At 42.5% G+C, this 12,837-nt stretch overlaps 1 protein-coding gene across 35 annotated transcripts in view; it reads right to left on the minus strand.

Moving 5' to 3' along the window:
- CLASP1 (cytoplasmic linker associated protein 1) overlaps positions 1-12,837 on the minus strand; it is a 265,289-nt gene that overhangs the window by 119,744 nt on the left and 132,708 nt on the right. For all 35 annotated transcript variants that reach the window (XM_074967093.1, XM_074967088.1, XM_074967091.1 and 32 more), the window contains 7 exons: positions 12,108-12,243; positions 10,340-10,410; positions 9,112-9,171; positions 7,588-7,665; positions 5,214-5,381; positions 3,694-3,743; positions 1,039-1,209 (listed from right to left, as the gene is read on the minus strand). In XM_074967093.1, the coding sequence (XP_074823194.1) occupies positions 1,039-1,209; positions 3,694-3,743; positions 5,214-5,381; positions 7,588-7,665; positions 9,112-9,171; positions 10,340-10,410; positions 12,108-12,243 (734 nt within the window). The remainder of the gene's footprint in view (positions 1-1,038; positions 1,210-3,693; positions 3,744-5,213; positions 5,382-7,587; positions 7,666-9,111; positions 9,172-10,339; positions 10,411-12,107; positions 12,244-12,837) is intronic.

Here is a 12,837-nt window from a genome sequence, read left to right on the forward strand (position 1 = left end):
ATCCTAATATAATTCATACAGTATTTCCCATTACACTGACAAGAGAGCCAGGATATCCTGTGCTATGAAGTCAAGTTTTCAACTGATACAGCTAAGGTTCAGCAATCTGCACAACAGGAGGCAAGGTATCTGTTCTCATACCACTCAGAGACCTGCTACAATCACTTAATCTGGTAGAAGTCAATGGAGGTGCATCAGTGTAAGGCTGATGTAAATTACAATAAATTACAGAATCAGATCCTAGCTCAGGTAATTAGCTCTCCCTGGGTCAAATCTAGGCTAATGAAAACTGACAAGCAAGCAAATAATCTAGCAACTGTTTTTAGCTGTTTCTGAACTGTATTTCCTCATCCATGCAGCCTGCCATGCCACCTGAAAAGTACATTCTACATCAAATGGTGACTTCACCTGTGAGCATGAAAAAATTGGGGCAACAGAAAATGGCAAAAGGAACACAAAGCATGATTTAACCCATCAAAAAGAGCCTGAGTGGAGGAAGGTGAACTTGTGCCTTTAACGTAGGCCAAAAAAGTAACTACATCATACTCACAAATCAGTCAGATTCCTCTCTTTGCTTCTCTATCCCTTACTTATATGAAGAGACAGCTCCTTAGCTCAGGATCAAATGCAGCTAAGACATTCTTAATGCTACCCAAAGCATAAAATAACTTGCAGTAAACTTGTTCCTTAGTTCCAGAGGGGCTACACCAGGGTGAACTGGGCAGCAAGTATCCTCCCCTGGACTGTCAGAGTCAAAACAACATCTCTTCACAACATAAATGTGCTGGTTAGTGCTGGAAACAGAGGAAGAAAGAAAAGTGTTTCAAAGCAAACTGTGTTTCCTGCAAGGCTGATTCCCTCTGGAAATGTATTTTTCTTTAGCCCCAGTTGCCAGAGAGCACAGACTGGTTCTGGACTGCTAGTGACCATCTCGTTGGAGACGTGGCTTATATTCAGAACAAGCCATCTAATACTAAAGTCACGTAGTTTATAATACTGGAGAAATTATCTGCTTTCTAAGAGAACACAGAGGCTCACCTAGTGATGCGTACGAGCCTGGGGGCAGGGCTGCCGCAGAACTGAAAGGGGTGGAAGCTCCAGAAGATGTTACTTTCGACTTGGCACTAGCTGCTGCATTCACATCGATGTCACTGCGAGACCGCTGCAGAGATCCTGGGGTTGACACGGATTTTGTACTCACTGTAGAGGCTTTAGACAGGGGTGGGGAACAGACACACAATCAAGACTAGTGAGGATTAATTTGTTTGACTCTTCGTTTCAAAGCACCCAGTTAGCACTTGAATAAGAACGTTCAAGTGTTCCCTGCGTGAGACTTCAGTGCTCATGTAAAGGGCCAGAAAGACCATGATGCACAATGTGCTCCCAGAGAGTGTGAGCTTCCCCTTGCTGCCCTGCAAATGTGTCCCAGCCTTGACCTAAGAGGCCACCTCTAGGGTAGTTCAGTCTCTACAACCCGTTCAAGCCTTGGCCTCTCTGCTGAGATGGCAAACAAGGCCCTAATCAGTGGCAGTTCGGGTGGTGGCTATGTGATGTAGGCCATGTTTACACTACAGGGATTATAGTGGCCTAGCTATGGCACAACCCCATAACGTAGATGCAATCTATACCAATGGAAGGCATATTCCTGCCAGTGTAGAAACACCACCACCCTGAGCAACAGTAGGCAAATCCATGGAAGCATTATTCCGCGGCCTAACTGGGTCTACACCAGGGGTTACGTCAGCGTAGCTACATTGCTTGGGGTACGGATTTTTCACACCCCTGAGCAATGTAGCTATGTTGCCCTAACTTTTAAGTGAAGACCAGGCTATATCCCCATCTACTGAGACCTAGACTGTGAAATTCAATGTAGTTCACACATAGCACCACTCACCAACTAGTAAAATTTTGGGGCAACTCCTGAGCTGGAATACCTAGAAGTAGTGACCTAGATGTCAATGATTTCATATCTCATTACCAGTGCCCTGTTCTTTTCTAAGTACAGTTTCCCCTACTCTCATCAGTCCATTAAAATATATTGCCTCATCCACCATGTCTCTCTTTATTTTGAACTAATTCACAGTGCTGTTCTGCAATGGTATCTGTGAGCAGAAAAATATATTACTTATATGTAAGCCTGGAGTTTGTCATGGAGGTCATGGATTCTGTGACTTTACGGGACTTCTGCAATGGCCAATGTGGCTGGCCCAGGGGCCGCCTGAGCAGCTCGGGCAGCCCCTGGGCTAGCTGCACCAGTTGCTGCTGGGGCAGTCTCGGGCCACCGTACCACCACCACCACCCCCACAATCAGCAGCAGGAGTTTGGGTGTGGGAGGGGGATCAGGGCTGGGGCAAGGGTTTGGGGCGCTGGACGGGATGAGGGCTCCGAGTAGCGCTTACCTCGGGGGGCTCCTCGGAAGCAGCAACATGTCCCTCAGCTCCTAGGCGGAGGCATGGACAGGCGGCTCCACATGCTGCCCCCACCCCGAGCACTGGCTTTGCAGCTCCCATTGGCCAGGAACCATGATCCATGAACCAGGGAGCCAGTGCTTGGGGCAGGGGCAGTGTGCAGAACTGCCTGGCCACGCCTCCACCTAGGGACATGTCGCTGCTTCCAGAGAGCTGTGCAGAGCCAGGTAGCGAACCCGCCAGCCCCACAAAATCTCTCCCCGCTCCCAGCAGCAGCAGGGGTCCCGGGCCGCTGCCTCCCCCAGCATCTGCAGGGGTCCTGGGCTGCCCCACCCACCCCTGAACACCCGCGGCGCCCCTCAGCCACCCCCTGCCCCAGAGCACCCGCAGTGCCCCTGGGCTGCCTGCTGCCCCAGAGCACCCAAGATTTAGTCAGGGGTATATAGTACAAGTCATGGACAGGTCACGGGCCGTGAATTTTTGTTTACTACCCGTGACCTGTCCATGACTTTTACTAAAAATACCTGTGACTAAAACATAGCCTTATACTCTCAGCTGATGGTATCTAGTAGCAGACTAAAGTGTGATCGAATCAATTAGTCTGGGCCCTGCATTTTGAAGGTTACTGTTAGCAAGGCCTGCTAACAGTAACCTCATCTGCTCATGAAGGTTTTCTGTTCCCCTCACTCACTGATGTTCCCACCCAAGACTATGCCCTTCAGGTATTAAGCTGCAAGTGCTTGGAACCAAAGCAAAGCTCTGAAGATTCTACTTGCTGGAAAGTCTTGATGAAAAAGATCAAGGAGGCTCAACATTACTGTTGACTGTATCAAAGGCCTCTGTGGGATACCATGCCTGTTCTGGGGTACATAGTGGAGACTGAGACGGTGGCTATTGAAAGCCAAACAAAAATCAGAGATGGAAAAGGCCTGTTAGGTATTCTTGTCCACCCACCTGCCCGTGCAGTCAAGTGCACTAGGGCTCTGATGGTGAAGTGGTCCAGACATCTCTTGTGTCCATAGGTGAAAGCACTTTTGTGATCAATTTGGAATTTAGCACCACAGGAGACATGCACTTAAGGTGCCTCCACTATATGCTGGTGACCAAAGGAACAGCTATATGTGATTGGACTAATGATCAAAAGAACAACTTCACAGCAAATGGAGATTTCATTATAACCAGAATCACTATTTTGAACATAGAAATATTTGAGTCTTTTATCTTACTTCATTACAAATCTTCCCCTGCAATAGGTGATTACGTATCCTACAGTTCCTGTTCTCACCTCTGGATGTAGTGCTTCCAGTAGGACTTCTTTTGGCAGACAATGGACGGCTAGAAATTAAACACAAACGTTTATCAAACAGGTATTTTTTGAGTCACCAATAATCCTGGCTATAAAAATGCCATCATATTTTAGGAGGCTTTGTTCTACATTACTACATTAATAACCAGTTATTAAAAATAGCAGTGGCCTAATCACAACCCCACTCTCCAGACTTCAGGGTGTGCCAAAGTTGCTATATACACAGAAGCACAACCATACCAACCACAACCTCAGACACCTCCAGTGGCTCCCCACTTATTTCAGGATTTCATTCAAAACTGCCCTCTTTGTTTTCAGAACTCTCCACATATGCTCCAAATGACTTCAATGATCAAAGGCACAGGAAGAGTCTATCCCCATGATTATTCTCTACTCCCCTCTCCGCTAATCTAGAACTGGCCTTCAGTCCAGCACTGGTCCTTCATCACTGAAGTCTGCTGTACTGAGACTCTTGCTTTGGAGCCAGCCTAGTCTGAGTGATGAATGTCTACTTACTCTCCCTGTGCTCCCTCAACACTCTCCTGCTATTGCTAGACTGCTGGCCTGGCCCTCTTTCATTTTCTTTTTAAATATATCAAATATATATTTATACAGTTATATAATTACCATGATAAACATGGAATTACTTTTTAGAAGCTGCTGAGTATGTAGTCATAAAGGGTTTGTAATAGACAACTATTTACATATAGTAATAGACTAACAGGATTTATTGTTTAAATATAAATATTGAGGCTCAACAATACTCCTTAGAAAAGAGTATGAAAAAATTACCATGAGCATTAACAGAACAAAAGAAGATTTCAGGTCCTATGTAAATAGTGACTAATGTATTTTATACATTTCTTTGTAGGATGGAGGTGGATTTTACAATTCATATTGTAATAGGACAGTCCTCAAAAAATTCTAACACTTTTCAGCTGGGGCAAATTTTGAGTCTAAATTCTTTCATTGTGTCCCTTCAAAAACAGCCAAGATACACAAATGCAGCAGAAAAGCTATTCATTTTGCAGCTATATAATTTATATCTAGCTTGGCCACTTCTCTTCTTACAAGAAAAAGAAAAGAAACAGATACACTCACTTCTCTAGCTTAAGGCTAAGCATGAAAAATTTCAGGCCAAACAAGTGTCTTTTTAAGTTAGGAGGGTTGACTAATACTGTCTGGCTGAGAATGAAAAGCCTCTTGTCCACTTATTTATGGATTCAAGACTGACTCTAGGATATTTAGCAGTGTGGGTTTTTTTGTTTTTTTGGGGTTTTTTTTTAATATCTTGCCAGCCAGAAACCTCCTATGCCATATTTTGGAGCTGGTCAAATGTTGAGGTGAAGAAATAAATGTGAACGGTCATAAGAGAGATGAGAAAACAAGCTTAAGCATGAAGTTGTGAATGGTAACGGTGCAATGTCATAGTTACTCACATTTAGGTGCATCTGCAGTTTAGTCAATAAAATCAGTGGTAATAAAGTAGAGGGACTTACTTGAGACTCTCCTGGGAACTGGAGGACGAGCGATCGGACTGAGGCAGGGACACTATGCTATCTGAGTTCTTCAAGTGAGACTGCAGGGCTTTCTGATAGGAGGATTCCAACGTGTGATACAAGTGTTCTGCTTCTCTGCTGAAGTGATTGTGGAAGCCCCAATAACATCTGAAAACAAGATCCCAATATACCATTGAAAACTCCTTGTAACGTTTGATGAGCCACAGCAGCTCAGTCACAGGAGATGTCCACCCCCAACAGCAACAGCTTAACTGAACCATTTCAGTGACGCAGCCTTTCTGTGATGCATCTGAAACATACCACGCAGGCTATCACTGTGTTTTGAGAAAGCAGTTCCACACAAGACACACTGACCAGAAGTGGGAAGGCAGGATGTACACTGTGCAGGGCATCACAGGAACACATATAGCACCAGAAAGGGGCAGAGTCTATACCCAGATGTCACGGCTACAATCAGGAGGTCAGGAAGAAGACCATTAGCCCACAAGAGCAGCAGGGATTAGACAAGGCAGACATCCCATGGCAAGCTTCAACCAGCAACGTCCCGGTGCAAAGAGAAAATCTAGCATGAGTGCTTGTAAATACCATTAACCCTTTCACCCAGACTGGATCTATACAGGCTGAGGGGACACTACATTGGTGTTTAAAGGGGTAGGACTGGCAAATTAATGTGAATTAAATAACAGTTTCTGAAACAATCTGCAATTGAAGACAGATCTGTGGGCCTGATTCATGACAGCAATAACAGAGATTTTTCTTTCAAACTGTAACATAACAGTGACTCCCTTATTCAATAACATTCAAAAGCAGATGTGTAGTAACTAACAATTACCCCTGAGATGATCCTGACCTTTGCATAATACTATGGGGCAAACTTTGGCTGCTACTGAGGCAAATCTTAGGGAGTGCTGAAGCTAGCTGTTCTTACTGTCTTCAGTGAGAGTGGCTCAGCATCACTTAGGATCTAGCCCATTCAAAAGAGAGAGAAACATTTCAGCACAAAGGGACCAGTCCTTTGTGGCACTAACAGCCTCTCGGATGATGCTGAGCATCCTTACTTCCTGTTATAATCTATCGGAGTTACAGGCACCTTTCAGGATTAGGCTGGAGGACACTTTAAGAACAAGATCAATAAATGCAAATTAATCCATTTGCACGTGGCAGCTACTCCCCAGACAGAGGAAGCCATCAGCATTTTAATCTCTTTGGGATAAAATGCAAAAATGTAAATCTTAATACTGGCAATATATTAAGTAAGAAAAAAATAAAGGAGAATTTAACATTCACTATAAATCCTCAAAAAGTCTGCCTAGCTAGCTATCTGGGTTATCTAGCCACATTGCTGTAACACCTGGGTGCCTACAGTATTTTCATGATTGGAGAAAATGCTCCCTCCCAAAATAATTTAATACCCACTCCTACTATGAACTACTATTTCTTGAAGTGTAGCATTTAATCATTTGATTCTTATAAACAAGTTAATGAAATGTAAAATGTACCAAACGACAGCTTTCTCTCTCTGTATAAAGTTCACCTAGAATCCTTGGTTAATGGGTGCTTAGTTTAAGAACAAGTTCTCAGTATACCAAGACAACCTCCCATGGACACATACACAAACTTTTGAAAATACAGCAGAACCTCTCCTACACCCTTTGTGACAGGGAAAATCATTGCAAATTAATGAGATTTCTGTATCAGTGATTAAGAAAGGCAAAATAATGCTGCCTCACAATTGTACTTTAACAACTAACTCTGACAGTGGTTTTCATTATTTACAATATTTTGTAGTAGTTTAGAAAGCAATGGCAAGCCCAATCCTGTAATATTTACTCAGGCAAAAATTCTATTAAGGACAAAGAGATTTTTGTATGAGATAAAAGAATCAGGCGTGAAATCAAATGATACTTGGCTATCAAATCTCACTGCCCTTTGGCAACCCAGTGTTTTATGGGAACAGGAATGAAACCACCAGATTTTGTCTAGGCATTATATTGGTGGCAGATAAGTAAGAATTAGCAAAATGCTCTTGTGCTTCTAAGAACATACATTAATACATGGATTAATCCATGCTGGGAGAAAACAAAGTTACAAATCGATTTAATTTTAGACAGCAATGTAAAATGACCAGAATCTAAAGAAGCAATGTGTGAATGGCTGGGGTTTTATTAATCAGATCATACTGACTGCTTTGTGGATCTGCTCCTGTTCCTGTTCAAGTCATGAACTTTTGCCATCGCCTGCCATGGGAGTAGGAACAGGCCCTATATGCATTTGTCTTAGCTTCAGTTTTCCATCACACACCGACCATCCTGTGTTTATAAAGTGATACTTATTTTTTTTTAAATCCACTTACTTTCTTGCCTCTATCCTTGCTTCAGAGTCCGCATCGTGGATTCCCTTCTTTATTGTTTCCGCTAATACTGAGATGTGTCTGAGATCAGAAGAAAACATTGTTCAGACAGTGAGCAAAGATGCAGAAAACCTCCCTGCACTCATAGATGAGTCTGCAAAGTTTAGTGATTTCTCCCCACTCTCAGCAAACAGAGAGCATTTCACAGCTTCCCCCATTTCCACATAACATCCTTTAGGGGAATTATTTATTTATTCTTACAAGTCAGCTTTATTTCACTCCTTGCTGCTGGAAAACAAGAGCCAAGCTGCATTCTTCAGAGGTCATTCCTTAGTTACCATGGAAACTACCAGGGTGGAAAAATAATCTCTTAACTCTTAAAGTAGCTAACGGCAATTTGGGTTAATGAAGTTAGGATCAATCACCTTTCCTTTTCCCCCCACCTTTGTCTTTCTCCGCAGACTGTTAGTTTGAATAGCCATATTGTGCCTTACAAATATTATTCTCTTATTATGTCTCTATTAGTTGTGTGTCAGCCTTAAACTAGCTATGCTGGCTTTATGCCTGGCATCTGGGAGGCAAAATCCCGCCCAGAGTGCCCCAACACCAGTGCACATGATATACCATCCTTTAGGAGTCTGCAACACACTCCACTCTCTGCATTTGTCCAGCATCATCAGTCAGTAATACAAGGTGATGGGCCCACAGTCTTAGCTTCTCCTACCCCTTCAGGATGGCTTGAGCCCCAGCGGTTGTAGGAGGGAGTACTCCCCGGGCTTGGGTGAACACAGGAACTGCAACTGCACCCTCACTTGCAAGAGTCAGATCTTAAGGCCAGAAATCTAGGGTGGGAGCATAAGTGAAGGAAAAGGCCCCTTGTGTGCTCCTCTCTTTGCATCCCAGAACAATCCAGCTCTTAAACATATAGGTCAGTATAGGGAAAACTGGCTATTTAGAATAGTATTACTGCTTTACTATCTGGAATTACTATAGCATTATTACTTCGGAATAGCAATATTTTGGAATGATTGGACCACAGAGTACTTGCCTGCAGCAGGAAACTGAAATGCCTAAGATCTTCTTTTCTGACAACCCCAGTCCCTTCCTCCCATGCCTGGCTTCTCTCTGCCACTTCTTTTCAGTCAGGAAACTATGAGACCCCCTTGCTTGAGTTTCATCTGGAGAGTGGCGGTGCTCAAGAATTCATTAACCATCTTCTCTGCAGCCTGACTGGAGAGGACCCATTTCTCTAGTCCATTCAACAACGCTTTCAGGAAATAGCGTCTGTAGCCCTAGGAGCCACACCTGTGGTGCCACCAGAAGTTCCAATATTTGGGAGGCCTCAGCAATTCCCCCAACAGCCTGCACCTAAGCAGGTGCACACAGGGCCTCAGTGGACTCTTTTTCCTTTTTATTTTTGAATGGGGAAAAAATGGATTTTAGCAGTGAGGGTGGGATGTTTCAAGCCCTCACTTCACCACAGTACAAATCGCTTCTCCCAAAGGGACGCTCATGCTCAGATCTTACCTTTCTAGGGAGTGTGTTTGCCACTCCTGTAACAGCAAGTCTAAAAATTCAAAGCAGCGCCTGAAAGTGGGTAAAGGAGAAATATTGTCTGAGCTATTTAAGCTAATAAAAAGGCATATGGCTTCTAGTGGACTTGCCACCACACACCAGTCATTTATTATTATGGGGCCCAGCTGGACACAAGAAATCAGCAGTGACCCCCTTATTAAAAATACTAGTGTATCTATAAAGATCAAATTCTACAAAGAGTTTTTACACTAAAAAATATGAACATATGCTACAGTAATGGTCTGAAACACTAGACTGTCACCACTGTATGAAGCAGTGCTCTGGACCATAGCTGTAAAATATTATTTGTGGGGTGGTTTTGATTTTGCTTCTTTTTAATACAAAGGACAGTGAGATGTAGAGAAGATCAAAGTTAATATTACTTTGTAGATAGCTCTTTACAAACACTACGCTTCACATCAAGTCTGAAAAGAAGGTATTTTCTCATCCCCATTCTTCAAATAGAGAAACTGAAGGACAGAGGTGTTAAGTGACTTGCTTAAGGGATGTGACAGAGCTATAGTCAGTAGGCGACACAGTCACCAATCATTCTTACTTCTGTTTGTCAAGCTAGAGGAGACCAGAGCTAAAGACAGTGGGCATAGGTCTTCTCCAACGAGACAGCAGAAAGGAAATAATCATCCATTTTTAAGGCCAGAAGCGACCAGTGTGATTATCCAGTCCGACTCCTGCATAACACAGGCCATGGAATTTCAGAGAATGTGACTTTTACACTCTGGTCCAAAGGAAACGTACCACAGTAGTAGTTGGTGGTAGAAAATAGGAGCACGTCCAAAGCCTCGGAAGGCAGCCAAACTAATGTGATAATATTATAGCAATATCTAAACGTGCACAAACACACACAGCTGTACAGTACACCCACACCTACCTCCCCACTACACGTTAAATCAGCTAATTCCTATTTAAAGGCCATCCTTCCTTTTCAAGAACAGAAAACAGTGAATCTTCCCTATACAGTGAAAAACTTTTAAAAAAAACGTTTGGTTTGAATTTTTCATAGTGACCTAGGGGATTCAGACACATCCATTAATGTTAAGGGAAGATGTGCGGATAAATCCTCTACATCGCTTTGAAAAACTCAGCTTTTCCTTTAAAAAAAAACAGGAGGTGAATTTAAGCCATTGATAAACAAGAAGAAAAGTTAAAACCTCATTCTCACCTTCTAACTGCAACAGACTTGGAGGTACAGTTACTGGTTATGATGGGTATTAGTCGAGGGATGTGCGTATGCTAGAACAAGAAAAACAGAGGGAAAAAACCTTTACATTTTAGATTTGCGGGAGTAAAGCCAATTTCCCTTAGTCATCCTAAAGCCAACATACACACACTCATTTTGGCTCATTTGAAAAAATTCAGCCCATAGATAAAGAAATATTTTTAAGAAAGATATGGATTCTTTATTTACACTTATGGACACAGGCTCCAGCGGGTCTGTAGTGTGAGACCCATATTCATCAATGGACAGAAATCTCCAGTAGTAGGGCATGCCAAGGCTCCCCACAGCATGCCCGCCACATCACTGGGCAGAAGCCACACTAGTTGATTAATGGCCTTAGACAAGATGCACTGTCCATGGAGTGCTTACAAAGACTCTTTATATGAGGATGGGAAGGCAAGCAAAAGTGGTTTAAAAATGACTTCAGAGAAATATACACTCAACTTTCCAAAGGTAAAAATCCTTTGTTTCTGCAAAGAAGTTTCCCTAATAAATCTTACGCTGATAGCACTTGTTACCCACTCTCAAAGTCCTTTGCAAACCTTCACTAGTCATGCTTCACAAGGACAGAGTGGTAGGGCCCTGATCATGTACTACTTAAGTCAATGGGCACTTTCGCCTTGGATTTCAGTAGGTGCAGGACTGGACCCTAAGTGAATTGCCAAAGGTCATACAGTGCGTCAGAAGCAAAGCCAGGAATTAAACCTACAAGTCCTGATTCCTAGCCCCTTGCTCCAAACACACAATCCATCATTCTAGAATAATGAATCATGCATAAAGAAATAGAGTACTTCCATTTTTCTTATACAAAGTAACACAGAAGGATACCCTGTTAAACGATGAAATTATTGCTAAATGATCTTTTAGCCTGTAAATATGAACATGGTTAGGTCTTGTTTTGCAACTGGAATCTAGAGCAACTTGGCAAGTTATGACTTTGAACCCTCACTTGCTGACCAACAAAATTTGTATTTAATAAAAGAGCTGCAAGTTCACCATCTTTACTCACTTACTAGTACTATGAGAACTACTTTCTTTTCTACTTACAATCTAGAATGTATCTGATGACGCATGCTACAACCTGAACCATCAGAACAAGGTGTTCATGACACAAAATATCACTGCTAGGCTTCAATGCCAGATGGCTAATGATAATCTGAGGAGTTGCCCCTTCCCCTTCCTACAAGCTAATAGCCACCCAAACACCAGATGCTATCCAGCCAACAGCTTATAATTAACAGTGTCCCTAGCATCTGAATGCCTCTGTAATGCTCTTCCCTTCTCTTCTGTAGGTGGCTACACAACTTCCACTGAACAATTTAGTCAGTAAACTGCTAGATTCATAAACTGGGTTCATAAACAACAAGAGCCACCAAGAAGCAGCTTCCATAGTGGACAAGCTATTACTTCTCATTTATTGTCAGTCTCTTTTCCCCTCTTGAACTGTGTTTCAATAAATAGTTTTCCTTGTTCTAAGACATGACAGGGGGATCAACAAAAGGAAGGTATTGTCTGAATGCAGATAGCATATCCAGATAAGATTCAAGGAAGAAGTCTCATAGCCAAGTTCTGCAACATTTAGGAGCTTAATCTATTTATTTAAGCTAATTTTCACCAGGGACATGTTCACATTCTCTCCTCAGTTCAGATCTGATCACATAGACAGATTTAAGCCTTTATAAGACAAAGTTTTGTTTTGATATATACTTACTCGGATGATTAATCTAACAGCTACGACACCAGAAGTGGACATTACTTTGGCACTGTTAGGAATCAGATTAAAGATGGTTGGCATGATGGCTTCTGCCCCATGGTCAAACTTGTTTCCCAAAACTAAAGACAAATGTCTGAAAAACAATTAAGAAATGCTGGTAAATATGCTTTAGATTATGCTAGTCATAGTAATGTAGACTATCTGACATGCACTATTTCATGATTTTTCAGTCTCCTCTCTAACTCCACCAAAGAAGAATGAACAGACATATCTCATTTTACAGTTTTCATCTCAAACCAGTGCTATGCTTTTTGCTCATCCAGATTTTAACAGTAATTAATTCAGCATGGAAGCTCACCACATCACTGGAACCCTGTTAAAGATGCACCGACAAACCCATAGGGCATTTCTCAATGACTTGGTTTTCTAGCGCTTGTCAGTTTCAGATTCCATTCTCTCTCAAGCTTCTGTCTTGCCTTGACATTTGTGAATTTCATAAACGATTATTAAAAATGCCCTAGTTCCTTTTCTTCAAAGTCATGGCTCTGGCAGCATTCAACATTCAGTTACTACGGATGGGGGAAACAGCCCACAGAAAATAAGAACTGACCTGTACTTTCACCCCAAACTCAGTCTGACCCCAAAGACAAAACACATTTCAAATTTCTGTCTTTATTATTCAATTTTGTGCTGCCTCCTTGCCTGTTAACTTCAGTTCGGGCAGAAA

The sequence above is a fragment of the Natator depressus genome, chromosome 11, assembly GCF_965152275.1.
Source record: "Natator depressus isolate rNatDep1 chromosome 11, rNatDep2.hap1, whole genome shotgun sequence".
Taxonomy (NCBI): domain Eukaryota; kingdom Metazoa; phylum Chordata; order Testudines; family Cheloniidae; genus Natator; species Natator depressus.